The sequence below is a fragment of the Aureobasidium pullulans genome (assembly GCF_000721785.1).
Source record: "Aureobasidium pullulans EXF-150 unplaced genomic scaffold scaffold_12, whole genome shotgun sequence".
NCBI lineage: Eukaryota > Fungi > Ascomycota > Dothideomycetes > Dothideales > Saccotheciaceae > Aureobasidium > Aureobasidium pullulans.
The window spans coordinates 220,178-247,957 of record NW_021941032.1 but is presented as its reverse complement, the minus strand read 5'-3'; the positions used below and the strand labels follow the sequence as shown (position 1 = coordinate 247,957).

At 52.1% G+C, this 27,780-nt stretch overlaps 10 protein-coding genes across 10 annotated transcripts; 3 read left to right on the top strand and 7 right to left on the bottom strand.

The window, feature by feature from the left end:
- Positions 1 to 362: 362 nt before the first annotated feature.
- On the bottom strand, positions 363 to 2,683 carry M438DRAFT_375534 (uncharacterized protein; the record flags this gene model as incomplete). The annotated part of the gene is made up of 3 exons (XM_029908586.1): positions 363 to 1,495; positions 1,545 to 2,275; positions 2,334 to 2,683. 3 exons carry the CDS (start codon positions 2,681 to 2,683, stop codon positions 363 to 365), a joined length of 2,214 nt encoding a protein of 737 aa, XP_029759235.1.
- Positions 2,684 to 5,843: 3,160 nt separating this feature from the next.
- On the bottom strand, positions 5,844 to 9,291 carry M438DRAFT_336393 (uncharacterized protein; the record flags this gene model as incomplete). The annotated part of the gene is made up of 3 exons (XM_029903884.1): positions 5,844 to 5,868; positions 5,928 to 9,000; positions 9,057 to 9,291. The coding sequence occupies 3 exons, from the start codon at positions 9,289 to 9,291 to the stop codon at positions 5,844 to 5,846; spliced, it is 3,333 nt and encodes a 1,110-aa protein (XP_029759234.1).
- A 240-nt stretch (positions 9,292 to 9,531) lies between these two features.
- Positions 9,532 to 10,391, bottom strand: M438DRAFT_40485 (uncharacterized protein). Its single transcript, XM_029909747.1, has one exon. It carries the CDS (start codon positions 10,283 to 10,285, stop codon positions 9,824 to 9,826), a length of 462 nt encoding a protein of 153 aa, XP_029759233.1. The 5' UTR covers positions 10,286 to 10,391; the 3' UTR covers positions 9,532 to 9,823.
- Positions 10,392 to 10,670: 279 nt separating this feature from the next.
- On the bottom strand, positions 10,671 to 11,402 carry M438DRAFT_375532 (GINS complex, Psf1 component; the record flags this gene model as incomplete). Its single annotated transcript, XM_029908585.1, has 3 exons — positions 10,671 to 10,764; positions 10,815 to 11,323; positions 11,376 to 11,402. The coding sequence occupies 3 exons, from the start codon at positions 11,400 to 11,402 to the stop codon at positions 10,671 to 10,673; spliced, it is 630 nt and encodes a 209-aa protein (XP_029759232.1).
- A 319-nt stretch (positions 11,403 to 11,721) lies between these two features.
- Positions 11,722 to 13,362, bottom strand: M438DRAFT_356450 (uncharacterized protein; the record flags this gene model as incomplete). The annotated part of the gene is made up of 3 exons (XM_029907101.1): positions 11,722 to 11,856; positions 11,943 to 13,196; positions 13,246 to 13,362. 3 exons carry the CDS (start codon positions 13,360 to 13,362, stop codon positions 11,722 to 11,724), a joined length of 1,506 nt encoding a protein of 501 aa, XP_029759231.1.
- Positions 13,363 to 15,916: 2,554 nt separating this feature from the next.
- On the bottom strand, positions 15,917 to 18,404 carry M438DRAFT_299301 (MFS general substrate transporter). The gene is made up of 7 exons (XM_029902020.1): positions 18,302 to 18,404; positions 17,737 to 18,231; positions 17,593 to 17,679; positions 16,802 to 17,521; positions 16,474 to 16,752; positions 16,359 to 16,420; positions 15,917 to 16,269 (listed from the first exon to the last, which is right to left on the bottom strand). Exons 2-7 carry the CDS (start codon positions 17,996 to 17,998, stop codon positions 16,045 to 16,047), a joined length of 1,635 nt encoding a protein of 544 aa, XP_029759230.1. The 5' UTR covers positions 17,999 to 18,231; positions 18,302 to 18,404; the 3' UTR covers positions 15,917 to 16,044.
- A 130-nt stretch (positions 18,405 to 18,534) lies between these two features.
- M438DRAFT_321266 (histone transcription regulator HIRA, WD repeat superfamily) lies at positions 18,535 to 22,353 on the bottom strand. Its single transcript, XM_029902911.1, has 4 exons — positions 22,181 to 22,353; positions 22,045 to 22,119; positions 19,035 to 21,977; positions 18,535 to 18,978 (listed from the first exon to the last, which is right to left on the bottom strand). The coding sequence occupies exons 1-4, from the start codon at positions 22,215 to 22,217 to the stop codon at positions 18,875 to 18,877; spliced, it is 3,159 nt and encodes a 1,052-aa protein (XP_029759229.1). The 5' UTR covers positions 22,218 to 22,353; the 3' UTR covers positions 18,535 to 18,874.
- A 243-nt stretch (positions 22,354 to 22,596) lies between these two features.
- Positions 22,597 to 23,037, top strand: M438DRAFT_375528 (Acylphosphatase; the record flags this gene model as incomplete). Its single annotated transcript, XM_029908584.1, has 4 exons — positions 22,597 to 22,608; positions 22,668 to 22,692; positions 22,748 to 22,836; positions 22,894 to 23,037. 4 exons carry the CDS (start codon positions 22,597 to 22,599, stop codon positions 23,035 to 23,037), a joined length of 270 nt encoding a protein of 89 aa, XP_029759228.1.
- A 1,031-nt stretch (positions 23,038 to 24,068) lies between these two features.
- On the top strand, positions 24,069 to 25,124 carry M438DRAFT_276638 (putative alternative oxidase; the record flags this gene model as incomplete). The annotated part of the gene is made up of 3 exons (XM_029900867.1): positions 24,069 to 24,187; positions 24,246 to 24,896; positions 24,953 to 25,124. The coding sequence occupies 3 exons, from the start codon at positions 24,069 to 24,071 to the stop codon at positions 25,122 to 25,124; spliced, it is 942 nt and encodes a 313-aa protein (XP_029759227.1).
- Positions 25,125 to 25,842: 718 nt separating this feature from the next.
- On the top strand, positions 25,843 to 27,654 carry M438DRAFT_251388 (karyogamy protein; the record flags this gene model as incomplete). Its single annotated transcript, XM_029899648.1, has 1 exon — positions 25,843 to 27,654. A coding segment is annotated over one exon (1,812 nt), but the record flags the coding sequence as incomplete, so codon positions are not given.
- Between the last annotated feature and the right edge of the window lie 126 nt (positions 27,655 to 27,780).

Here is a 27,780-nt window from a genome sequence, read left to right as displayed (position 1 = left end):
ACTCGCAGGAAAACCAAGAAAATCGACAAAGCAAAACGACATAACAAAAAACCAATGCGATAGACATGTCCGACAACACAAGACGCAGCTTTTTCTGGTGGAGATCAACAAAATCTTCCTCGAAAACAACAAAAAGTGAAGGGCATGAGTTGGGTATTAAGCAATGAGAGCGCTTCGTGGCCAGGAAAATCCAACGTTGCGCAAAATCTCATGTCTGAAACAAAACAAGCAGAGTAAGAGGGGGTATCTGTATGTCAAAAGAAATAACACATCAAACCAGTTGCAGCGATCGACGCACTCGCAACGGTGAAGATGGGTCTTCAGTGTAATCACTGGCCCACCAAATAGTCCTTCGAGGCAGGCTACGCAGCGGCGGACACGGTGGGGTTGGCAGGAGTGTGCTGGCTCTCGGTGACGGGAGCGGCAGACTCGACGGCGGACTCCTCAACTTTGGGCTCAGCGACGGCGGGGGTGTCGACGACGGTGGACTCGGTGGTGGCAGCCTCGGTGGCGGGAATGGCAGGGACGGGCTCGGTAGGAGCGACGTTCTCCTTCTTGACGGGGCGAGCAGCCTGGGACTTGGTGCGGAAAAGACCAGTCACCTTGCCGAGCATCGACTTGTCCTCTTGAGGGCTTTCGACGTCAGTCTTCTCCTTCTTGGCACCACCGAAACCACCGAAGTACGACTTGCGGCGGCTCTCCTTGGGAGTGGCAGTCTTAGGAGTCTCGATCTTGGTCTCAGTGGAAGGAACAATGGTCTCCTCGACGGGCTTCTCGGCAGCGACCTCGGTGGTAGCAGCAGGGGCCTCGACAACAGGAGCAGCGGCGACAACCTCATCATCCTTAGGAGGGACTGCAGGAGCCTCAGTCGAAGCACCAGGAGCGGGGCTCTTGGATCTGGCCTTCTTGGCCAAGCTGCCGAAGAAGCTTTGCTTGCGCTCGGTGTTGGGGGTGAGAAGAGGAGTCTCAACCTTGTTAGACTCAAGTTCGACCTCCTTGGGAGCCTCAGTGACGGGTTCGGCAACAGCAGGAGCGGCGGCGGTCTCGACGGCGGAGGGGTCGAGGTTGAAGTTCTCAGTGGTGGGCTCAGCGAGAACAGGAGGCTCAGCCGAGACGACGGTCTCCTTGGCGGGGACGACGGGAGCGACCTCGCTCTCCTTCTTCTCGGTAGCAGGGCTGCGGACCTTATCGAAGAAGGCACCGAACAAACTGCTGCGCTTGTTGGTCTTGGGTCTCTCCTCGGTCTTCTTCTTCTCCTCGATAGGCTTGGATGAAACGCTGTTGACAATGGGCTTCTCCTCGGTGGCGACAGCAGCCTCGAGCGGCTTCTCCTCAGCAGCAAGGGCAGCAGCCTCGACAAGGGCAGCAGACTCAGCAACGGGAACCTCCTCAACGTTGGCAGGGACCTCGGTGGCGGCAACCTCGGCAACAGGCTCGACGGGCTTCTCCTCGGCGACCTTGGCCTCCTCGATAGGTGCGTCGATAACACGGGCAGCTACGAGAATCAGTATCAAATTTGGACAATGTAAGTCAAGTGAACGTACCAATGGCCTCAGCCTCGAGAGGAGCAACGGTCTCGGCGGCGACGGGCTCCTCAACAGCCTCGGTGGCGGGCTTGTCAGCCTCAATGGCCTTCTCCTCGGCCTTCTCCTCCTTCTTCTCTTCCTTCTCGGCGTCGTGCTCGGCCTTCTTGCCCATGATACCGCCGAAGATGCTGTGACGCTTGCCGCTACGGGAGGCAGAGCGGCTCTTCTTGGCCTTCTTTGCGGCGGCCTCGGCGTCAGATGAGGATGAGCTGGAGCTGGAAGTGGCGCGAGGTCTGGAGGCGTCCATACTCTTGCGGCCAGCAGCGGCGTGAGGAGTGTGGGACTTGACGAGACCGGCGAGGGACTCCTTGTATGACTCGCTGGAAGTGATGGTGTCCTTGTTGGCCTTGGCCTCAGTCATGGCCTTCTCGACGGCGACGAACCAGGCATCGCGCTCGGCGTCGTTAGCGGCTTTGAAGGCGTGCTTGTGGTGGTGGATCTTGAAGGTGAACTCATGACCGGTGGCCTTCTCGAGGTCAGTGGCCTCGGACAGGTTCAGGACACCCTGGGGGTGCTTCTTCTCATCGGCGTGCTTGACGAAGTAGAGGAGGCCCTTGCCGGTGTGGCTCGACCAAGCAGCGGTAGCGTTACCGGTCTCGGGCTTCTCACCACGAAGGTAGGTGCTGAGGTTCTCGACTGAGACGGGCTCCTCACCCAGCCAGAAGGTTCTCTTAGAGAACTTCAAGCTCCTGCACATTGTTAGTAATCGTCATTCAGGTAAGTTCACTCATTCGATATAGAGCTTACTTGATCAGACCGGGAGCCTTGTAGCCGAGGACGCCAGACTCGATAGCCTTGGATTCCTCAGCGGTGGCAGTAGCGGGCTTCTCCTCTGCGGCGAGAGCAGCAGCCTCGACGGCGGGTGCGGACTCGGCGACGGGAACCTCCTCAACGGCAGCGGGTGCCTCAGTTGCGACGGCCTCGGTGGTGGTAGGCTCGGTGGCAGCGACTGCAGGAGTCTCTGTGACAGCGGCAGTCTCGGGCTTTGCGGCCTCCTCAACGGGGTCGACAATGGTCTCTGCGGGCTTGACGACAACGGGCTCGGCAAGAATGGGAGCGTCTGCCGGTGCGGCAGTGGTGTTGTGGACGTCAGACATTATGGATGGTGAAGGAAAGGGTATGAGGTCGTAAAGCTGTACGGAAGGAAACAGAGAAATGTCAGCTTGAATTCTCTGATGGTGTTATCCAGCTCGCAGGGTGGATGGGTCACGCGCGCAGGCCGTGGGTGGATGGCGAGATCGGAGGCGTATCAGATCGCAGCTTCCTTTGGATACACACCTTGTATTAATTAGATGTAGCTGACAAGAAACAAATCAAGGGTCTCCGGCTCGAGCTTCCGCCGTTCTGCAGCGATAAGCAATAAAGCTCTGTATGGAGGAGAGGAGGTGAGAGGCTGAGAAGTGGCACAAGAGTAGAGAGAAGAGGAAAAGATGGTCTGAACAGCAGGTGCAGGGGAAGAAAAAGGATGGCCGCATGTGATTGCAACGAGATTACCTCCCTCCAAGGGGTTGCATGGTCGGATAGTTTCAGGGTCAAAGCTCGCCAGAGTCCGATGCGCCAGGAGCGACAGGCGAAATTTGCCAGCCCTTGAGCAAGACACCGCCAGCAAACACCTAGCAAATCTGAACACAACTGCCTTTGATTTGCTTTGAATTTGGTCTATCCCGGATAGATTGACTCGTGCGGCGCCCGTTTCAGCGTCCTAACCGCTCGGCCGCAACCTCGACCAAGAACAGAATCAACGGCTTCTCTTCGACATGCTGCAAATAGATTGTTGTGTGCATCTACAGCTGCCGACTGTCGCAACACAGAGGCCAGCCTTCCCCTGCTTCGCAAGCGCACATGATGCGCTTCCCAGCCCTCGAGCATGCCATGCGCAACCCAAAACTTCCATGTGCAGAGAGACGTCCAGGCCGGTGGTGTGTTCCCACCGTCTCATGACAAGGTCGAGTCAGATACACATACCGCCATTCAAGTCTTGACTGGTTCTGCCGATCACCACTGTACTTCCACTCTCCGTTTGACAAGGCGTTACGCCTTGCCGCAGAATCTCAAACAATAAACACATCACTATTTTTTTTCACTTAACTTTTTTCCCTGCAGCTGCAACACAGCCGTTGTGAAACACGATGCCTGACGAACTATGGAGACCGGAGCGCTTAACAGGAGCTTTTGGTGACCATAGTTTTCCTCCACTGTCTTTCTCGACAACACCAGATTCGATCTCCTCGACTCCATCTTTCTGATTGTTGTTTGGCCTAAACAGAAACACGTCATTTCCCTTGATGGCAGATCTTCAGACTCGTTTTCCCTCCCGCACACCAAAGCTCGAGATGCCCCACTTGGTGTCCGCAGCTGGTGTTACCCGCACGCAGGGTTCGAGCACAAGGCAGAGAGACCGAACCTCCCAACCTCCAGAAGCCAAGCCTCCTGGGTAGGATGCTTAATTTACCACCAAGTTCACCGAGCGGCGCATCCATGGCTCTACTCAAGAGGCTTGTCAACTGTTGATGCTCTGAACGCCGAGATCAGAGAAGAAGCATGCAAGAAGAACAGCGGTGACTGCACGACCAGAGTGTGAAGAAACGTCCTTGCTCGTAACCTTCTAGCCTACCGGATTTTTTCCAACATCACCACACACCATTACACCCTTTCTCACCGACACTTCACTACCTTTCCTAATTCTCCCGTTCTTTTCTACACACAACGCCAACGATGATCGGAGAGAAAAAAAATCAGAAGTGATCCTTCCCAAATCTTAAAGGAGATCACGAACTCGGTGGCTTTCAACTACTGAGACACAATTACGGGAAACAAGAAAAGCCTGGCTGCAGACAAGCTATTAGCCCCCTACCTTCAAGAGGGCTAAATTTACCTAACCACCAAACCTCGATGACTATCAAAACTTCCCATGAGTCCACGACAGAACGAGGGCTAGTTAGTTAGATTCACTACTAACCATTGGCTACTCCCAAGCCGTCCAGACTTTTTTGCAACACACAAGAACCGTCGATCTGCATGCGTGTCTGCCATGTCTTAATGTAATACCTGAAACATGACACCGCATCGCTGCTCAACGCTTGGGTGTACAGCTTACAAGAGAGCGATGAGCCGACCGACCAGTATCGAGTAGGATGCACACACGCCGAATAGCCGACAGCGGCGTGTCTTGTACTTCTTGAAGCACATTTTCGCTTGTCTTCTTGAATGCACAACAGCTATGTCGTGTCACCAACAGGATTTTCAAAGATGAAGGACTGTTGGATTGCGATCTCAGGTGTTGCGCTCTCATCCCAAAATTTTCAAGTCACTCATGTCAGCCGTCTGACCCTGGTCTTGTCTACAACCTTGAATATATTCACAAAATTCTTTACGTATACCTCTCAAACTAACCGAGTGAGTACGCTGGCACTAGAGGAATCCAAATGTCACAAGACAGAAGTATTTTACCCGAATTGGCTGTCTTGAGTATTGTTCCAGGAAGTCTTCGACATCGTGCTGGAAAGAACCAGAGCCCACAACATGGTCAATCACTGAAGTGTGACAACACATCAGAAGCACTCTACAATAATCACAGGTAAGCTCTTCTGAACATCTGTCATCGTCTATCTGTCGAAATCGCATGCAGTAACTTGTGAGCTGTGGAGATATTACGTGCTTTCGAGGTTTGCACACGGAACCAGCGGCCACAGAAGAAAATGCGACGCTTGACACGCTCTCTTGAACTAGCCCCATCAAAATTCAGATGCAAGGCCGCAAAGACAATGGCGGAGACCGACAAGGTGTTGGTAGTTTTCAAAAGCAGTGAACTAACTCACATACATCCAACGACTCGTACTCCGACAATGTCTGCTGGAAGTGGTGCTATACAGCTATGATCCTCACAGCAAAAACTCTTTACTACAAAGATTTATATACATAAGAAAAAGTATAGGGTAAGAGAAAAGTAAAAACGCCACGCTTGCGCAGATCAAATAGAGAGAGACAAACAATTGATCAAAGAAAAGGGTCGCCCTCATTTCCTCTATGCTCAACTCCGAGAATATCGTGACTAGAATGATTTTGCATTTTGCCGCATGGTGAAAAGAGATACTTGGTCATCGCTTGACCATCCATTCACCTAGTGAAATGCCGCATCATACCAAATACACATACAAAGAAAGATATCCACCGATGCCATCTCCCCGATAGACTGCATGCAAATGATAGGAATACTCCAGAGGTAAAAGATCGCCAGCTCAAGGATGTGGGTAGCGATTAACTGGCGGTGATGAGAACGTATCTGCAGATGCAATGTTAGTGACATGATTTTCCTCCAGCAAGCAAGAGCAAAAAACTTACGAAGTAATAGCATTCATCCTCTCCGCACTCAACTTCATACCCACCTTCAACATCTCCTTGGCGACCTCTGGCTCCTTGTCTTGCATCCTCTCCCAAGCCTCCAGAGTCAACAACCAAGCCACACAATCCATCTCCGCCATGACTGTGCTCGTTCTTGCTGTTTCGGAGAAAAATGGCAATTCTCCACAGGTGGTGCCGCTGACAATGCTTTCGTGGTAACTTCCTTGGTCTAGATCATATTCTGCGCGAAGGATACCACTCTGAAGCAGGTAAAAGCCATCAGGTTTGTCACCGCGTGTGTAAAGAATTTTGCCTGCCGGGTAGCTGCGAGGTTCAAAGTATGTAACGGCACGGAACCAGAAATCTTCATTCTTGGTGGTGAGGCCTTGGAAAGATTGAAGGATCAATGGCAGAGGTTGCTTGAAGTGTTTCCAGCGGTTGCTGTCGCCGTTGGGTCCGCGGTTGGATTCCAGAGTTGTGGTGGCGGCTTGGTGGAGGAAGTTTCGTCGTGGCGATCCTACATTCATGTCGGCTGATGCGGGTGTTTGGATGGTTAGAGATGAGGGAATGTCGATGTTTTCGGCAGAAGCTTCTTTCTGCTGATTGAGTGATTCGATGCGTTGCTTGTCGGACAGAATGACAAGCATCTCATTCTCACAGGCCTCGAGTGCGCCGTTGAGATCTTCAAAGACCTTTGGTGGTGGGATAGTAGAGTCCTCTACCGGGTCTTCGAAGAGACCGACCATCTGAAGACTCTTACCAATCTCACCTTCAAGACTGACAGCAGCAAGAGCGAGTGTCACATCGCGACGGTGTAGGATGCGGTTCATACGGTTAAAGGCTTCGGCTGCTGAGAAGTCGATGCCAGCCACGTGTGAGAAGTCCAAGATGAGGTAGCGGATTGGTTCGGCGGCGAAAGCTTCTGCTTCTATCAGAGCTCTGACCTTCTTCTCAACCTTGACGATACTGCCAAAGAAGAGATAGCCACCCAATTTTACCACTCGGATCTGGGGACCAACCTTGTGAAGATATTCACGCTGACGAGGATGGCGACGCACAGTGGATTCAGCTACGGCACCAGAAAACTCGGCGCGGATCACGGTCTTGCGCGAAGTCTGCACAACGTACACTAGACAAGCAAGGCCAATGCCGACAGCAATACCGACAACGAAGTCGTATGCACCCATGACCAAGGAGATGATGACAATGGTGGCATACTCCAGGCGATGCAGTCTTCCATAAGTGGCCCAGATGGCTTCTTGTGCGAGATCAATACCAAGCATGTAGATCAAAGTGCCGACGACCATGACCGGCACATAACCGATGACGACTGGTCCGGCGACGAGGAGACCAAAGGTGGCGAGAGTCAGCATGTAGCCAGCGAGACGGCTGTTGCCTCCAGTTTCAATGAAGAGCACGCTGTTGACGAAAGCCAAGTAGTTCTGGATACTACCGACACAACCAGAAAGTGTGTTGGAGATACCGTGCATGATGAGTTCTCTGTTAACGCTGACATTGTCTTCTTGGACAACGATGGCCAAGTTGGGCACGTTGATGGGTACGTGCAAGATACCAAAGAAGGTGAGGGCAAATTGGGTAGGCACAGTCATCCAGATAGCACTCCAGTCCACGAGATGGAATTTATAGTGACTGTAGAAGTTGTAGAATGGCAGACCGGCCTGTGGAGCATCGAAGACCCATCCTTTGTGGCGCAGAGTTTCCATTCCAAGGTTGGGGACTGCAGCGACAACAATGTAAAAGATAGCGGTGATAGCAATGTAGTATGCAGGGACAAGCCATGGTCGGTCGTAGTAATGCTTGACTGTCAGCAACAGAATGGCCAAGAAGAGAGGAGGCAGCCAAAGCACGATGGTGTCTGCTTGGAAGAGCTTGTGGAGAACAGCTCCGGTGAACTCGAGATTTCCATCCAATCTTGCCGATACCTCGATACCGGTGACGAACAGGAAGATGCCAACACCGCCGATGCAGCCGGTGAGAATGCTGTGGGGGAAGAAGTTGACAAGCGTGCCCAATTTGGCAGCGCCCAGACCGAGGAATACCAGACCAGTCAAGATTGAGCTCATGGCGTAAGAAGTAATGACGGTGGCTCTCAAAGCATCAGGATTGCCAGTGCCCATACGCGACATGATCATGTAGGTCATCTTGTGGAAGAAGGGCACGACTTCGATCATCTCGGAGCCGACACCTCCACTGAAGATGCTGCCGCTGGAGTATGTCAGCTGTGCAGTAATGCAACTGACGTAGAACATTGAGACACCATCAGCTCCCATGCTTGAGAAGACTTCCTCGCCGAGAGGGAAAAGAATAATACCGTAGGACAGAGCGTCGAGGAGGTTCAAGAGAACACCGAGGAAAACCGAGGGCATGACCAAGGCCGGTTTAACAACGACCGTCTTGAAGACTTGCTGCATGTCCCACTCTTTGGGGTGCGTCGCGACATGATAGCCGTCAACCGCCACCTTCCGTAGAGAAGGATAAGCGTGCTGTAGCGTTTGCCAGGACTTGACGCGCGGCAGTCGTTGGCCCTCGACATCCTCATCGTCTTCGTCATCTTGAGCACCGTCCAGAGTCTTGTAAGCCGAGGCTCGTCTCGAAGCTCTTCTTCCAAACAGGGGTGTTTCCTCGGTCGCATCTTCTTCACCAGCCTCACTGATGACCAGGCTCGGCACATCGCTATAAGGACGAGGACGAGGGCGGAGTTGGCCGCTCTGACGGTCACCATCTTGCCATAGCATCTCGGGAAGGTTGGAAGAGGAGACTTCGGGCGAAACGGGCTCAGATTGTTCTTGGATTACCTCTGGCCGTGTTTGTCCCTTCTGCAGTCTTTCATCGTCACCCAAAGATCTTTCCGAATCAACGCTCTTTCTTTGATGAGCCAGCTCCAGAGATTGTCTCGGAGATGAAGCAGAGTCGAAGCTTCTACGGTTGGCTGAGTCCTGCGAGAAGCGATTCGGTTGCTGAGAGGGTCGCTGAGTGTCTGAGTCGCCTAGGAAAGATGAAGAGAGCTCGGCAGTCTGCTCGCGCACGCCCGACGAAGAATAGTGGAGAGGCTCTGGTAATTGGCGCATTAGTCGAGGCTTGACGGGCTTGCGAGTAGATAGAGTTTACCTTGGAAGCCGTGGGCAGCATGATGAATGTAGGACCTGCTGGGCGTCTTGTACGAGGATGAGAGACCCGAGGCCGAAGTAATAGAGCGGGCCCTCGACGTGTGGCCAGTGGAGCGCGGAGGGGTATCCTGCGCTTCCGTGTCGTCCTGCTGGAGCTCGTCATTGGAAAAAGGGAGACGCTGCTGATGCGACGAGGCATCCGACGGCGTCCGACCGCGCTTGAACAATCGCGACATGGTGCGACCGAAAGACCAGGACTTTCTTGTTGACGGGATTCGCGGCTATTCGAGGGATTCGCGATTGGCAATGCTCAATCGAATTGGACCAAGGGACGTGGGCTGACAAGACAAGACGGAGGCTGACCCTGAAAGCCAACTTTCCACTATTTCAAGTCTGCATGAAGAGGAGGCCAGTGGGGATGCAAAAACGCAGTGACTTCGCTGCTATTAAAAAGTGACAGGAATCAATTAGTTGAGGACTTGGTCGAGATAACACCAGCTGGGAGGCCGCATCCACATCACAAGCAAAAAACGTCTGGCCCCCGTCAAAACCCTGCTCCACTTTTGCCCAAACATTAAATCCGATTCTCAATAAACCCTGTGTCAATCGACATTACTCTAGACCGTTTCTTCTTGCAAACATGCCTCCATGTCGTCTGTCTCTATATCAATTGATCTCAATCCTCTATTGAAACGCTGCTGGACAAATTCCTGTCGGTAGGCTTCAAGGATCGACGTCATATTGCGCTTGTCAGCCCTCATCGCGGATTTACGAACCGCATGAGCCGGGGGATGCAATATCAGGCGCATGGCCTTTTCTTATAGAGCGCATGTCGCTATCCTCAAGCACTATTAGATGCTCTAGCAATTCCGGCCATGAAAATGCATGAAAGCCTTGCGATGCCAAGTATTTCCCAGCGGGAAAGGATCGAATTTGGTTTCTCACTGGGCCCTTCAGTATCCAAAGTCTTCTTGTAAATTTCACAGCCGAGTTTCCACTGACATCGGCTGTTGGAGAGGTAAGCATCGTGCATGCCGCTCCATAAAAATCATCATGTGCTAGGTGCCATCTCCCATGAGTCGGCCGCAAACCTCCCCACACATCCTGAATCGTGGTAGCCGTCCATCCGCTTGATTCTTGACCTGTCCAGCTGTCGTGCAGGTAATTCAACTTGGAGAGCACGATTTGGCCTGACCGGTCTGATGCCATCCTCTTGTGCAATCTCATCATGGCGCTTGCTTTCTTGACTGTATCCCCAATGTCTGCAAACTCTGCAAGACATCAGAGCCTGCACCTTATAGCACCTGGTAGGTGCATGCTCTCTCAGGCGAAATTGATTGGTTGGTGGGGTACTCGTCCTTTTGGTGAGGTCGCTTTTGTGACCGCCTGTGAGTAAGACACGCGTATCAGTCATCTAGGGCTCATAGATGGAGCCGAATCAATCAACTGCCATGTGCCATGTAACTGGCACTGGTCGTCAAGTCGCGACATGTTAGAAGATTGGGTAGCATGACTGTACAGCATGGTTGCAACGAGGCATATCCTTGGTGGTACGATGTCTGGCCCTGACATGGTTCAGGGGACTGAACAGGTCGGCCGTGCAAGGCAGCAAGGCTCAACTGAGCTTCTGCAGATAGCCCTGCTGGATCAAACGCTCCACGTCTCCTTGACGGACGTAGAACTGACTGTTCTTGGTCAAGTTGATAGCGCTGGTAAAGTGTGAGCAGACGGCAAGTTCTAGATGGGCAAGTCGACTCACCCGTATTCTGTCTGAATCTCGCCGGCGTCCTTCAGAACGCGGACATCGATGAAGAGGTCGGTCGGCGGCTCCAAGCTCCCAGTCAGATCAATGTCGGTCCACTGGCCCTTGTACGCAGCCAAGAGGTCGCTGTAAAGACGGACGTATTCCTCCTCTTCTGGACTAAGACTGCTCTTGCTGTCCTCCGCATTCATGGCTTGCGGCTCTCCTGTTGTCTGGTCATTCCCAAGGATATCAACGCCTCTCCAGCACATGTCTTCTAGCTTGTCTGTCCGCACTCGGTGGTAGGCCAAGAGGCAGCGCTTATTGCGACGCATGCTGAGGTGATTGACGAGGAGAGCGCATGCCGTGGCAGGTTCCTGAGAAGGATTGAAGGAACCGCTGAAGGGTTCAAGGAGGGAGTTGACTTCGCGGTTGAGCTCACGGACTTCGCGTACTACGGTGCGAACAAGTTCGGTCTGGTAGGCAGGGAGCTGGGGCAGTGCCTGTGTTCGCTTCGCATGTTGCACCTAGATTTGAATATTAGTCAATTGGAAGGGAACCATCATCATGATAGCATACCAGCTTGTTGCCGACATCCCCGTACATTGTTGCGTTGAGACAGGAATTTGTTTGGTCAAGCTTTCGAGAGACGCGACGAAGCGTGTTGATGACCACTTGAGTTCGCGAACCCGAGGCCAAGTCCCACCGCGTCGAACTGGAAAGTCCAACGAATACTTCTTTTTCATAACCAAATGACTATCACCAAATCGCCAATTCAAATCAAACAATTCATCGAGAACGGACAAGACAAAAGAGCTTTCGGACTGTCAACGTTGCATTTTATTGACGCTATGTTCTTTCCAAAATATGGACTTCATTATGTCGAACCACATCAACTCTCCCTTCTGTACTCTGCAGAACCATATCAAAACTGAAACCTCAGAAAGCCTTCCATGCAAGGCCGCGAGACCATATTCTCTATCGCATCCGGGTCCGATCCTTCTTCCTGAACACCCCTGATGATGGGCCAATACGTCTTGATGGTTTCTTCGTCCGATGCCTGATCTATCGCTCAAGGAACTGCTCATACGGTGAATTTTCTAGCATCCCTCCCAATTGCGGGTCTACAAGAAATGCATCACTTACTGTGCCCTCAGCCGTTCCTTGACCACCACTCATATCAAAGCCGCCATTCATGGCCTCATGGAAGTTGGTGTCGAGGCCTGAAAGCTCGTTGCCAAGGTTGTAGTTCGTGTGGTCAGGATGCAGCAATAAGCCGTTGTGGTCGACGTAATTGCCTCCATGCTGGGGTTGTTGGTACGACGAAACTGGTGTTGGTCCCCTGGACTGCAACAACTCATGATGCTGGCCACCAGGCATCGACACCAGGGCGCCATTCGATCCCATCGATGCCGGCGTTGCGTTCATTGCCATCCGATGGTCGTGCATCTGTTGGCTTCCGTTTCCTTGTTGGTACAATTGATATTGCCCGTGGCCATTGGCGACTGCGTGTGAGTATGGGTCGGTGTGGTACATCTGTGCCTGACTGACGGCATATGGCATTGCCTGTTGATACTGACCATAGCCTCTTCCAGGATCCGGGAGCTGGTACTTTGGATCCGCGTATGAATAGTTGTCTGCATAAGGATGCGTCATTCTCGGAGGCTGCTTCACTTGTCTGACTCGCCTTCCTGGGTTGTACTCGCCGTCTGGATCGCCTTCCGAATCGCTGAGGTTGTGATATGCGCTCTCAGGGTAATCCAGGATACGTTTGGGGTTCTTCTTCTTGGGCATGGCCTTTGCTGGAGAGAACTTGTATTCTGGGAAGGCTCTTTGGTGGTTCTCTCTTTCTATCGTCGCCAACTTGTCATAGTAGTCCTTGACTTCTTTGGGCTCTAGCTGTTTCCAGCTTTGGCCAGTGACTTTCGACACGATCTGGTGGTTGTTCTGGTCGCACCATTTCTTGGTACGCTCAGCATATGCGGATCGATACAGCATGAACCTGTTCATAGGTCTTGCGATCTTGTTCGCCTTTACCACTTCCGCGCGCCTATCTTCAATCGATCGGTTGGCCCATGCTTCCATATCTCTCAACGGTGTCTCTGAGTCCTTCGTCAGGATGCTGAGCGGTGCCTGGAGTATGACTTCTGCCCCTTGAGCCTTCTTGGTTCGGTTCTTTCGGACTCCGGCAATGTGAGGACTGCTGGCTGCAGGCGTAGACCGCGTTGAGCTCATTGGCGAGTCCATGGGCTTTGTCGTTCGCCCACTGCGCGTCTTTCTGCTGCCATCGCTTCCAGTATTGGGGTGAGAGAGTGGAGTGCCGACACCGACGTCTTGGTAACCGTGGTTGGCGTTGTCGTATGGACCTAGACCGCTACCGTCTGGCCATGTTGAATTGTCCTTGTCAGGGTCAGCATCTGCTTGCAATATCTCTCCAAAGAACACGTACGAATGAGAAGTTATCATAGGCCTGTCCGTCATTGTAGTTCTCAATGTAGGACAGCTCGTGCTGGTTGTCGGAGGGTGGGCCGTATTGACCTGACTGGGTAATCCGGTTGGATGACATTGCGACTTTCACTATCGCTATCGGATTGAAGCAGGAACTGGAGTTGCTTTTGCTGTTTCAGACGTTTGCTCAATCTCTTTGATCGCACTGAATGTCGGCTTTGTCCAGCGTATTGAGACGGCTGCTCTGTGGCGACGAATAAAGCAGAAGACAGCAGAGAGATTGTGTCGCCTCTGGGAGTTGCTGGATATGATCTTGGACGGCTACAGGCTAAGTCACCAGCCTCGTACCAATCGGTCTCGGATAAAGGTCGAAAGGCCTCCGAGTCAGTGTCACTTTGGGGCACAAAAAGCAAGATAGTATGCGTCTTCGTTGGCCAAACACTCGCAAGCTATGACATGGTAAGCAAAGCTCTCGTGCCGTCAGAAGAATAGGCAGGGGCTGTTTTTGCCAGCATACACCACGTGCGTGAATCAAGGGCAGATGCAACTAACCTTGTCTCTTCCTGCAAACTTGCTTCTCGGATTGCGATGTTTTGACCAAACACTGTGATTGTGGCTGTTGTTGAATGACAAGCTAGGCTTTGAACTATTGCTTTGCTTGTGTTTCTATGCAGGTGATCTTTGACGTTTGTTGTGTTAGACAAAGTGATTTACAACCGGGGATGGACTTCCACAAGTCGGAATATTTGCCAAAGGAATAACGAAACAAGCAGAAAGACGAGGGTTTCCCAGGTTCTTTGTCGGTATCGTCAAAGGTATTTGTACAGACTTTGCTCCTGGATATGAACAAGTGCCGATTGCGAACTTGTCGTTCTGCAAATGGGTGAACTACTGAAGCCGGACAGGCATCACCGCATCCGTATAGGGAGCTGAAGCCTGGACTCTCTGACGCTCTTCGATCTGCCCGTTCTGGGCCAAGCTCTTCTCACTGGACACTGATTGCTGTTTTCGAAAGTCTACTCGGCTACTGTATTCTTCCTGGGCTCTCGAGGCTACGACAGCGGGAAAAAGCTCGTCGATTGTGTCTTCTACAAATCTGAGAGACTGCTCGGGCGAACCCTCGTTTCAGTCGGTCCCAACTTTGATTGCATCTGGCGGCGCCACTACCTTAACTGTGGGATTGGCTGCCTTCCCGAGAACTAACCCGCCCACCGGTCCAGTCGGCGAGCCCCAGATCTGCAGGACCCACTGGTTTGCAGAAAGACAAGATGACCTGCATCATAAAACAAGAGGGATCGTAGCGTGCTAACCTCACTCACCCCACGAGCGAATCGCTGTCATCCTGCATGTGCTGTTTACGCTCGGTACCTGCTGCTGAATCGCTGTCCAATCATTACATTGCTCAGCGGAGGCCGCCGGACCCGGCCAACACCTTCAACATTCTTCAAGTATCGGTTATGCAACTTCAGCCGAAAGGGGGCTCTTCGATGAGCATGAGATCAGAAGCCCAAGCACCACCCAAAGCTGAGATTTGAAGCGAGGTTAGAATGTCTCCCGCTTGTTCGCTTTCTTATTCAAATAGGCATCGCGACGCCGCATGGTCAGGATGAACACCACATGTGGTCCTGGTAGATGTGGTCACCCGCTCGGCGGCAGGGCGGTCCGCACACGCATAGGGCTATGGAGAGACACATCGTTTGGTCCTGATTCTCGTGACTGTGGAGATTTAGGTAGGCATGCAGCTATGCGCGTCCCAGCACACACAGGCATCCGATCCACCACCGCGGTTGTTGGGCATTCGTTGGTCATTTCTACTAGGAGCAGCAGTGGCAGCAGCAACGAGCACACGACCCATCGTCCTCCGGCCGTAATGCATTACAAGATTCGGTCAGAAAAACTACACTTTCTTTACACTAACAAAATCAGGCAATTTCTCACTACTGCAAACGGTAAATTGCTGGACTTGGATCTCTGATGCGTCGAAACAGAACAGCAGTGCGGGAAAGGCTCATGTTGGTGGGTGGCTTCTATTGTCTCAGCAGGAATGCACGCTAGACTGGCTTCGTGGAGGTGAGTTGTTTGTGTAACCACACCTTTTACCGATTCCCTGATCTGGGGTTGGCTGCAGCTACCCGAGTGGGAGCACGAGCGCAAGGTTTTTGCGTTTGTGCAAGGCACCATGCCGCCGCGCGCGCCGTCTCCACGATCCGTTCCTTCTGGGTTTCCGCCGTCACAATTGTCCATCGCACGTTGATGTTGCTAAAAGTGATGGGCACGAGGTTTGTTTCATCAAGCGCTGGTCTGGGGATTTGAGTTGAGTTTCTGAACGGTGACTGGGTTTGCCTCGAACCTTGATCCTCGGCACCTCCGCTGCGTTGGGTCATCACCTTCAGAGACATGTGTGAATCTTGTGTTGACCTCTGCCCGACTGCAGGTAGGATATGCAGAGCTGTCTGTCAATCTGTTGATGGTTGATGATCTCGCTGATCAATTTGCATGAGACACCGAGTTCAGCAGGATTGAAGGCGACTATAGAGATATGATCTGGACGATGCGATATTGATGCAGCTGTTGGTTTGTTATGATTCAGAAACCCGCCAGGTGTTTTGGTATCTATAGCAACTCAACGGACCAATGAGTAAATGCTCGGGGCTGGCGGAAGGCCAAGAAGCAATATGCTTGTTGCATACGGGTATCATGTAATTAGCTATGTAGCGAGTTAAGAAATATAGCACGGCCCCGTCCTGGAGGAGGCGACATGTATTGGCTCAGTAGCAAAAGAAGGGGTCATCCGAAGCGTTCACATGCTCTGTCTGTTGAGCATCTTGTTGGGCAACAGCGCAGTCGTAACAACGCAACCCAGAGTAATACCACCAGCAAGATACAAGACCTTGGCGTAGTCGTCGGCCGTCGGTTTTGAAGTCGAGGGTAGGAGGTGCTGAGCAATTTGCGGAGCAACAATACCAAAAAGACGGCCCCAGAATGCAGCGATGCCGCAAGCAGTCCCACGAATTGCGGTAGGAAACTGGTTTGAGAAAGAAACGACATCAGCACACTTCTTGAAAGCTTCAAAACTCAAATGTGTCTCTGGTGTTCATGCACTCGCAAACGTACCTGCTCGGGAGTCCAGCCATAGAGAATAGCATTGAACATGCTTTGGAAGAAATATTCCATAACTGTGAAGCTGTCAGCAAAAAGGGTTTCAAAACATCGTTAGCAGGGAACAAACCGTTGAGTCCGATGTTGGAGGCGTTGCTGTTGGCGGCGCTGAAGAGGAAGATGCTGATGCCCATAAGTGCAGACGATATGACCATCGACCATTTACGACCAATGGCAGGAACTTTGTACATGGCACCGCCTAAGAGGACACCGACAATGCCGGGAAGATAGATGTAGACATACGAGCGGTATGTGTGCTTCAAGTCTCGGTTGATCACAACGTTCTTTGCGGCGATGATACTGGGAAGGTAGCCTCCGGCTAGAGTGAAGCCCCAAAAATCCATGATGTCTGTCAATCGTTAGTGTGAAGCTGATCATACAACAAGAAAGCGACTTACAAGTCAACCAGACGAGAATGGTCAGGTAGGTTGCCGATTTGGAAGAGAAGAGCATGCCATAGCGGGAGAACTCGAGTTTGAATTTGCCCCAGAACGACAAAGTTTCCTGCTCGTCTCCAGCACCAAGCAATCCAGCAGCACTGTGATCGGCAGAGTCGACGCGCAACGAACTGAAGTCCTCGATTGTGAGTGAGGATTGGCGCTTGTTGAACTTGGCAATTTTTTGCAGCACTTCGATCGCCTTCTGATCTTTGCCTCTGTAGACCAAGAACTTGGGGGACTCCTGGAAGTTGAAAACAACGAAGCGCAGGAAGAAGATGGAAAGCGTTATGGCGCCCAGTGTGAACATCAGGTAGCGCCATCCCATGTTACTTGCCCTCGTACAACAGGGTGTTCCGGTTGGGACATCTCTGCACGATGGTGCAGGATTTGGTTCGACGAAGTTGGGCGAGCAGCTGTAGGGAGGGATGAAGCCGTATGCGATGACGCTGCAGATAACCACGCCGATGGGCTGGAACAAGGAGAGTAAGACCAGCAGGAAGCGGCGATTTTGTGGGAGGAACTCGAGGCATATGGTTGTGTCGATTGGAATGTTGCCTCCAATACCAAACCCACAGAAGGCGGTGACGACAAGGAAAGATGTGTACGAATCACATGCACCAAGGCCGAGTCCAAAGGCGGCTGAGATCAAGCAGGTCAAGTTGAACGCCCACCGGCGGCCTACATGTGTGTTAGTATGTACCGTCTCCAGATCAAGAGACTAGGCACGATTTCATGGCCAGAGCACCAACCAATTATGTCGACAAGCACACCCCAGGTAAAGGCGCCAGCGGTAAGTCCTGCGGAAAAGGCGGTTGAGATGTTTCCAGACTGATTAGCTATTCAGAAATGTTTAGTGCTCAAGACCCCAATATTCAACAACTTGGAACACGCACCAGGGATTCCCAGCTCTTGCTGCAATGGGCGCAGCACAAGGCCAAATGCTTGCGCCCAGAGTAGATCGATGAAGTAGCCAAAGCCGCAAAGAAGCCAGATGCTCCATTGATAGCGACCCATGCCATTTGAGTCCATTTCTCTGTTGATGAGAACGCATTTTTGTTCGTATAATGAGAGTCCTTGAAGCTCATCGTCGGTGACCGAGGGCGATATCGATGGGATCAGAACGGGCTCATCGAGCGAGTCCTTGATTGTTGCCATTGTGTGCTCAGGTGCGGTAAAGTTGTGTCGCGGGGATGAGCAAGTCGCGGAGATGTTTGAACAACGACGAAGACGAAAGCGCCAGAATAAGAAGGCGCGACTGCCGGTTATCTTTTGACTTGTCGACCGAACGAAAAATTCACCCGCCTGTTCAAGATTGCTTGCTGGCCATACGTCCCCTATCTATGTCAATTCACTTTCCAGCTGCGGATAGTTGAAGCTTTTATTGCTTTCTAGAAGGCAGTGAGAACATGTCTTGTACTGTCGTCGTCGTTGCGACCATCATATGAACTCTTCGCATACCTACTCGTACACCAAGCGTGTTAACCACGCCCTTCCGTCTTTCTACTGCTCATTGACTTGGCACGCGGCAATGCATATCGTTTACTTGGAACTTCACAAGAATGGAAGCAGAGAACGAGGACTGACGACATCATTGAACGGATCGTCATCCAAATGGTTTGGCAAGAATCCCCACAAATCCATCTCGATTGTGATTGGCTTTTGCAGACGTAGCTTTATCTATCGTGCGAGGGGTGTAGATCTCTGATTCCATCCTCGATCATGGCAACATTGACTGGCCTCGTAAGCGGAAGACGAATCAGATAATCATGTAGTATCATCGGCGGTAACCGAGCACGGAGGCACAAAAGCATCAATACATCAACGAGCCATATCAACAGCGACGATAGACACCAAATGTGTAGACACGAAAACAGCATATCATATTCCCATCCTCCTGGGCCTTTGCCCATTGACTCCAATACGCCTGTATATGCCGAGCTGCCCATCGCTTTTGACACCTTATAGTCTTGCTTGCCAGACCGAACACAAAGCAGGCGATAGAAAAGGCAAAGAAGATAAAATAGGGATCGCTCAGATCTCCATGGCAGAAGAGGCCGCAGTATCACTAGCGCCGTCCAGGACACCCAGAAGGCGAGCATATGGAACAGTGATGCGTTGCAGATCGCGATGCTTGCCTATGATGTTTGTTAGTCACAATTGATCTGAACCAAGAAGTGTGAGAGCAACTTACCCAGAATGAGAACGACCTCCTTGAGCAGCTCCTCTCGAGGCCAGCCAACGAGGTCTCCTTCCTCAGCCATCCAGCCTTGTCCTTTCTCCTCATCAGGTTTCTCATCTTCGTCCTCGAAGACGCTGCCCATAAGTGAGCGCAAGAGCTCCTCAACCTTGGCTTTTGAGCCTTCGGCACCAATGCGCTTGGCATACATGAGAAGGTACAGGTGGAACTCCTCACGCGCACCCAAGGTCATGGCTGCTGCGACACGATTTTCAAGATGTGCTACGCTCACGGCACTCTCAAACCCTTCGTACCCTTCGGCGACAAGTAGTGTCTTGACAAGTCTCTGCAGGAAGTAGGCTCGGCCTCGTAACAAAGACTGAGTGGTGGTGTTACGCTCTAGTAGGGGGATAATGCCAGCGGACAAGTTCTCGGGCTTGAGATCATCGTCAGCGGTGGAGGTACCATTCGTGCCCTTAGACGTAGGCTGTACTGTTGAGATGGAAGTATCTGCGGTATTCCAGTACTGGCTGCCGACCGCCCACCAAGGCTCCGATAGGCGCTGCCAGATGTACATGGCCTGTGAGTAGCTATAACCATCTCCATTAGACAGACCTACTACGATGCGTCCTTGTGAGTTGAGACGAGCAAACATGACAGCCGGTCCATTGGTGGTATGGCCTTGCTGGGCTGTCGCAGCAATATCGAGAACGGGTGCAAGAGACACGGGTGGATGCGGCGACGACAATGTCTTGATGTTCCAAACGTAGCACATTCCCACAGCATTTACGCACAATAACCACCATCCTCGGCAGTCCATAATGACAGGTTGTGCGTCAAGAATGAGAGCGTTGACCAGTCTGCGGCCTGCTGGTGTCCATACGTAGACTGATCCATCTTCACAGGCAGCTGCCCAGAAGTTATGATTTCCTGTGACCAGCAGGACGGCTCGGGGGAGGTAGTCTTGCCATATTGATTGGCCTCGTCGAGAGACTGTGAGACGTGTAGGGTCACGATCCTGAACTCTGCCTGTGCGTGCTGGACCGGAAGCATTACGAGCTTCGAAAACAACCGAAGACTCGTCGCCCGTATCCATCTGCTGTCCGTCGGCCTCCTGGGCGCTGTTCGTATCCAATGGGCGAACTATTGTTGTTCTGACCAGAGGTACTGCTAGTCTTACCTGGCTTGTAGTTAAGCTGGGGTTGACGATAGCCGGTCTTAGAGGTTCAGCAGTCTCGGTCGTGCTTTTTCCAACTGAGCTCGGTGGTACGAGTCCGGCAGCAGTGTTAATGACTACAGGTGTCGCGCCACTCTGTTGGACAGAGGCAATGCGCTTCTCGGCACGATGGTCGTCGTCTCCTTCAATCTCAGCAAACTTCCTCTTGTTACCGAGAAGCAACGAAGCAAGACCGCCTCTTGGTAAACCATCGAACGGTTTTGAGAGATCCAGAGTGGTCTGAGGTGCATCGTTACGGCTGGCTTGGGATACACTGGACATGAGCTGTGGCTTTGGTAGTGAAGACTCACCCACGCCAGCAGATGACGAGACGAGCAGGGGAGCGATGCGTTTCTTGCCGTCTTTTGTGATGGTGACACGCTGCTTCAGCTTGTCAATTTTGGCGACCTGCGGATCCGGAGGCGGCATTGGCTCCTTGGGTTCGGCAGTTTCTGTGCTACCATTTGTTGTGGCCTTTTCCGATGCCCCGTTAGTAGAAGGAGCAGCAGATTTCTCAGAAGAACCGTTCAAAGAAGGCACAGCAACAGTGCCATCGCCCATCAGTTCTCCCATGCGACCTTGGACACCCTTAAGCTCTCCAGCCTTACTGTTTTCCTCTAGTCTCAAGGCATCTGGACCTTCGACAACACCTACTCTTCTGCCAGCACCGAATCGCGCCAAGGCCTTGTCATTGTTGTTGACGGGGGCAGGATATCCGAGCTCCCCAGCAGCAAAGACGCAACAAGCAATGGTGCCGTCGAGACTGGTAAAGTAGACAGTTTCACCATCAGGTGACCAGGCGAGATCAGAGATGGGCTTAGCAGCAAGTTCTTGAGTGACGACAAAGGGACGAGGGGAGTTTGTGTTCCAAACACTGAGCGTCTTATCCTGACCGGCGCATGCAACAACGGTGACAGCTCCAGCAGCAAAGTTCTCCTGGGCGACAGTGTCGCTAGCGGGCGGTGGCGGTGTAGGGCAGAACAGACGTGGTGAAAAGGCGCACACTTCGACGGGGCCCTCGTGGCCAATTAGATTGACCTCACTTTCCCAGCTACCACGCGTGACTATTGCAACGGAGCTCACAGGACCGTTGACAGCGTTGGCAGCAGCGATGTGAGCACCATCAGGAGACCAAGAACATCTGCGGAAGTACGTAGTCAGAGGAGAGGTGGTGAAGGGAACTGAAACTGTGGCTTCGAGGACGAAATTGTTGACCTGGTCGTAGGTGGTAGCGTTCGGAGGGGGAGAAGTAAAACGGAAGATGCGAATGGTACGGTCGTCGCTGGCGGTAGCGAAGTATTTGTTTGCGGGATCGAAGGTGATGCCCTTGACGTGGCTCTGGTGTTGCGACAAAGTCTTGAGCTTTTCGAAAGTATGACCCGACCAGACGACGACCTTGGAGTCGAGGCCGACGGATACGAGGATGGAAGAATCGGCGGACCATCCCAGGTCCTGGACGTCGTTGTCGTGGCCGATCAGACGGCGGAAGATGCGCCAGTTCTCGACGGGGGGAGTCTCGTTTGAACCGAAAGTGGTATGGGTCGGAGGGTTGGGATCGAGGTTGTAGATGCACACAATCTTGTCGTCGGCGCCCGAGGCCAGGTATTTGCCGTTTCCAGAGAAGCGCACAGAGTGGATGGTGCCCGAGTGGTAGCTCATAGCGGCCAGCTGTTTGGGCTTATTGTACTCTGCGTTTGCGCCATTGCGAATCGCGTCCGTCGACCAAATGCGCACATGTCCATCTGTAGGGTGTTCTGTCTTAGCATGTCTGCTTCTCTTTCAACTGTCCAAGGGTCTAGCAAAGCGCACCTCCTCCTGCCGTGACCAAGCGGCTTCCGTCTGGCGAAACGTGACAGCTGTAAACCTCGAAATCCTTCTTGTCGCCTAGAGGGCCAGTCGTCAGTCGTCTTCATAGAGAGGTGATTGTGCAACAGCTGTGACGCACCTCCATGGGTTAACCAGATTGGTTTGGTGAAGCGCATTGCGACTGTTTATCGAAGTTGCATGCTCCAGCTTTCAAGGGCCGCGGGAAATAACTTCTGAACAGCTGCGCTCATGCGACGCGACTCGATTCGACCTTTGGAGTCCAAGCTAGAGAAAGTCTTGTTGCTTGGTGTTTCGAGGAAAGACAAGGTCCAATAATTCACATGCTCCGTCAACGTCTATCTGGTGCTTGGCGCATCGACAACTCGTGAGAGTGACCCTGTCCCCGGACGAGCTATATGCGGATCTCCAAATATGATGCAATTGCTGCGTCCAAGCATTGCTTTTGTTCTCGACCACTGACCTGACTTTGATACACCATCTTCTCCAATTTAACTCCAACTACAGATGCGAAGATTCAGTTCAATTGCTCGCACAATGTCTCAACGTGTAGGTCCTCTTTATTGCCCGTGTTCCACGGACTCAATACTGACCGACATACGTCACAGATCAGCTTTAAGGTCGAGGGAGAAGGTACACATATTTGAATTGTTTCGAAAATGACCGTCCATGTATTGACAATGTACAGTCCAGGGTGTCAACTTCAGAAGCTTCACCGTCAAGCAAGCAAAGTCTTTGGGCATCACCGGCTACGTCCAAAATGAATCTAATGGTAGCGTACGTGATGCTTGTGCAATGTCCCAGCATGACGATAACGCTGACTTCTATCAATAGGTCACTGGTGAGGCTCAGGGTGACAGCAGCGCTCTCAAAGAATTCCAACAACATCTGAACAAGGGTCCTTCTGCTGCTAGTGTTTCGAAGCTCGATGTCAACGACATCAAGACCAAGGAAGGCGAGAGCGACTTCACCCAATGATTATAACGACACTCAAACTGAAGACGCTTGTAACGAAGAGGAAATCGAAGACAGACTCGACCCCGAAGGCAGAACCCGAGATAAATCCAGAAAGCATTTACCTGATTTGCCAGTGTTCTCTACTGGCAAAGCACATTGTGTGTTGGCAACGTGGATTGTGTGGCAGCGTTCTCAGAAATTAATGCTATAACGATACATTCTGAGCGAAAGGGAGCATGAGGGGGCGAGCGGATTTGAGAATAGATATTCATGATGGATGAAGGATCACTTCGGTCTGTAACTTCTATTGGATATGAATCCTTCAAGCCTCGCATCAGCCGCCAGCCGTACCTAGGCATGTAGCAGCTTGTGGACTTCCCGTTGCCAACGTCGAATACCGACGCCTCACGTTCGCCGAACCTTCTCCATTCTCTACTCGAGTACGGAGTACAGCGAATATCGCCGTCATTGTGAAAACTCATCTTGAATACGACCGAGTGAAAGCCGCAGTGTATGACTGTTATTTGTTGACGAAGTGGTCATCTGCCATAAGAAACTGTCTGTCTTCCCGGGTGCTTCTCGTGCATCCCAAATCCCGACGGGTATTTTACGGCCTGGATCCTTTGTCGTGTTGCAAACACCGACTTGTTGTCGTCAGCTAGCCTCGACATGGTAATCGCTGCAATCCTAATCACTTGCTTTGCCGGTCAGAGTCGGGGTGCCTAACGGTGGCTCGGAGGGATGTTTAGGAGCTGAGCAAATATTCCCCCGACGGCGTTGGCCTGTCCAAATGCAGATAGACAGTGCTTACCATTTGTTTGCGACATATATATAAACCAGCGACATAGCTTGCCACCATAGACATTCAAATCGCATACAGATAAACGAACAATTACACAGATCGTACATCTTTTTTCAACACAACAACACAGGCTTGGACCTTGATACAAATCACAATGTACCGAACAAGGACCTTGACGACACCCAGGGGCGTCTGCACCTGCGCCAGAGCAGTGGTGAATGCTGGAGATTCAAAGGCCACGGTCTTCGTCATGGGCTACACACAACCGAGGAAGTTCAGCACGACAACTTCTCGAGCCTTGAAGCAATTCTTCCCGGCACCGGACGCTCCTAGCATCAGAACAACAGAAGCAGCATGGCCACACCCAATGTGAGCATTCGACCAATCGCAGTCAAAAGACGAGAACCAGGACTGACAACCACCACAGTTACACCAAAGAACAAATGGAATCGGTCGTAATCGCACACCGACAAGCCAAAACATGGTCGGACTGGACAGCACTCGCCGCAATCCGCACAATGCGATGGGGGTTGGATCTCGCGACCGGCTACAAGCATGACAAAGCCGTAGCCAGTGGAAAGAAGAGTGCCAAAAACGCCACCCAGAAACATGTCATGACGGCGAGAAAGTACATGATTCGTAATGTCTTCCTCGAGTCGGTGGCTGGTGTTCCTGGCATGGTTGCTGGCATGCTACGACACCTGCATTCGATGCGTCGTATGAAGAGAGACAATGGCTGGATTGAGACGTTGCTCGAGGAATCATACAACGAGAGAATGCATCTGCTTACCTTCCTCAAAATGGCAGAACCAGGACCATTCATGAAGTTCATGGTACTTGCAGCTCAGGGCGTCTTCTTCAACGCTATGTTCGTGGCCTACCTGGTTTCACCTCGCACGGCACATCGATTCGTCGGGTACCTGGAGGAAGAAGCAGTACTTACATACACACGTGAGATTGCAGACCTGGACGCTGGAAGACTGCCTGAGTGGGAGAACCTGGTGGCACCTGATATCGCCATCAAGTACTGGCACATGCCTGAAGGACACAGGACGATGCGCGACTTGTTGATGTACATGTAAGTTTGACCAGAAGACAGCTCAGACGCCGCAGAAAGCTGACAGGAAATCGTAGTCGCGCAGACGAGTCGAAGCACCGCGAGGTAAACCACACGTTGGGCAATCTTGACCAGAAGGAAGATCCAAACCCATTCGTGTCCGAGTACAAGGACAAGACAGTCCCACACCCCGGAAAGGGGCTTCAGCATCCCAAGCCGACAGGATGGGAGAGGGCCGAAGTCATGTAAAAAGGAGGAAAGAAGCAACAAACGACATCTCTGCTCTCGTGTGAATTTTAGATGAAGAAAGTCAGGCTTGACAGGCGTTCGGGATTGAGACAAGACAGGTGGGGGCGTTTCTGGCGATCCGGGTAGGCCATTTTTAGCGCGATTGACGAGCTCCACAGATTGGCGCATCTGTGTTGTATGTGATACAATGGCGACTTTGTTTTGTTAATGCCATGACGCAAAATTGAACACTCCTTTTGTATACCATTGGCGCCTGCAGTGAAGGAGATCTTGACGAATAGACAAGCACATCAAAGACGGCATCTGGTCTGGAGTTTGCTGGACAGCGGCAGTTGGATGATGAGGCAGCAGTAGCGACAGGAGCGCCCCCTAGACCTTGTACAGCTACCTAGGTACACGTACTCTACAACAATCAGCCGTCAAGATGAGCGAGTATTCGTCCGTCTTCAGCGTCAATGACAGGCTGGCCCTGATCGACACCGACACAGACGGCGAAAGCTTCGTGAGCGACCATTTCGACTCGCACAAGTACATCATGCCCGACCACTACTCGTACAGCCCAAACCACAGCTCCCAATCTACCCTCACCCCGCCCGATTCCTCCGACAGGAAGCCGGAGTATGATGCCTTCAGCGGTGCGAACGACTCCGAAGCTTACAACAGCGACACCGACTACACTTCACACCTCTCACGCACCGGCTCCGTCTCAAGCAGATACTCGATCTATTCCCTGTCGCGCGTTAGTTTCGCGAGTCAACTCGCCCAGCTCAGCTCCATCCAACTCCCCGATGCTACCTCTTTGTCCGCGCGCATATCATGCATGCCCACATCAGCCAGCGCCGCGAACGCTTTGAAAGACTCCTCGGAGCAGATAAGACGCTGGATCCGCAACGCCCACACTGTACTGCAAGGCTTGGACGCCGAAGATGATGTCGAGTGGGCCGCTGCTGGCGGTAGGGAAGGCTTGGATCATGTCGATCGTGCAATTGGCCGTTTCGACAAGGTCGTGAAGCTCTACGTACTCTCGGTTGAAGAGCTGCACCTACGACACGATATTGAGACACTGCCAAAAGACCAAGTTCAGGCAAATTCAGACGATATGGAAGTCGTTATCAAGGAATGGCAAAAGATCAAGGATTCACTGGCTGGCGTGAAAGAGCAGGTCGAAATTGCTATGGAATGGGAAGAATTGTCCAACTCGGTTGGTACTGGAATTGCTCACGAACTCGACGACCTGGCAGGCCTGGTGTTTGAGATGGAAGAGCAAAGGCATCAATCTGTTGCATCAAACGCCGACGCCGATCAGCACGTCGACATTGACGAGCTGAAACACATCGTCGACGAAAAGGCTGGCAATGGTAAAGCTGCTCCTAATCCTCGCCTGAGTTTACCGCCTCCTTTCTCGCCCACGTCAGCCCTACAGACCACTCCGACGATAGGCAACATGGAGGATAACCTGCTGGCCTTGTTCGCTCGTATGCAACCTCTCAGGGCCTCTTTGGACTTCTTGCCGATGCGCTTATCCGTGTTTCACTGCAGAGGTAATCCCGTATTTCCTACCGCTTGCCTCAACCTGGAGGCCAGGAGAGACTCCCTAGAGGCTCAATGGAAGAAGCTCGAGGCTGATGCAGAAGCCCTGCGTCGTGAACTGGGCGAGGATCGTTGGCTTTTGGTTTTCCGCAATGCTGGAAGACAGGCCCTCAAGATGTGTCAATCTGTTTCACGAAGCGTACAGAAGTTGGCGACAGCTCTCGATCGTGACGAGCAGCATACAGATACTGCTGCATTGGCAAAGAAGGTTGAGAGTTACGAAGCCAAGAAGAACCATTACGGCACCGCCATTGAGAGAGTACTCGCCATCATAGATCGAGGAGTGCTAGATCGACTGACCGTCAACGGCGAGATCCTGGGTCTTCAGTCTGACATGAAACGAAAATGGGCAGGTATCCAAGCAGAGATGCGTGAGCTGGACTCGCGTTTGCTAGGTGTAAATCTCGATATGAGGAATCAGCAATTGCGAGATTCTGTCAGTACTATCGTCTCGTCCGAGCATTCCATGACCAGTAGCTTCATGGACACACCTAGGAGTTCCTCGGCTTCGTCAGTCAGTCGACCCGACATGACACCCAGACGTTCTTCTCGCTTCACTCGTTTCGTCAGCGCAATTCCACGCATAACTCCACAATCGAAACCGAAGTCATCTTCGAGCCACAAAGCTTCACAGGGCATTGCAAGACCCGGCGGAGCAACATATATTCCATACACTCCCCCGCCTGCAACAGATCCTCTAATCCGTCAATTCAAGGCCCCGGAAAACAAGCCCAGATGGAACATTGCAACCAACACAAGAAGCACATCTCTCAATTCTCTTCATCCACCCACCTCAGAACCTGCCACGAATCGACGAGTCACTCTTCCCCACCGGCCAACGACACCACACTCCACAGGTTCCAAGATCCCTACCCCAAGCTCTTTCAGCCGCAGCACAAATTCCCCAGGCCCTTACTCACCAGCCACACCCTCAAAACGTCACGCGTCGAATCCAGCAAGCTCGCCCTTGACACCACGGGCCCAGAGCTCACTAGCATATCGCTCTTTCTCCAGTAACGCAAAGCCACGATCTGTTTCTTCGTCATTGCTACCAGGCGTGCACCCA

Coding starts and splice junctions, on each gene's coding strand:
- M438DRAFT_40485 (XM_029909747.1), bottom strand. CDS start 10,285: ATGATGAGATTGCACAAGAGGATGGCATCAGACCGGTCAGGCCAAATC.
- M438DRAFT_299301 (XM_029902020.1), bottom strand. CDS start 17,998: ATGGCAACAATCAAGGACTCGCTCGATGAGCCCGTTCTGATCCCATCG. Junction 16,421..16,473: donor CTCCAACATCGGACTCAACG/GTTTGTTCCCTG, acceptor ACAGCTTCACAG/TTATGGAATATTTCTTCCAA. Junction 16,270..16,358: donor ATGGCTGGACTCCCGAGCAG/GTACGTTTGCGA, acceptor TTCTCAAACCAG/TTTCCTACCGCAATTCGTGG.
- M438DRAFT_321266 (XM_029902911.1), bottom strand. CDS start 22,217: ATGCGCTTCACCAAACCAATCTGGTTAACCCATGGAG. Junction 21,978..22,044: donor CTTGGTCACGGCAGGAGGAG/GTGCGCTTTGCT, acceptor AACACCCTACAG/ATGGACATGTGCGCATTTGG. Junction 18,979..19,034: donor GGAGGTCGTTCTCATTCTGG/GTAAGTTGCTCT, acceptor CAAACATCATAG/GCAAGCATCGCGATCTGCAA.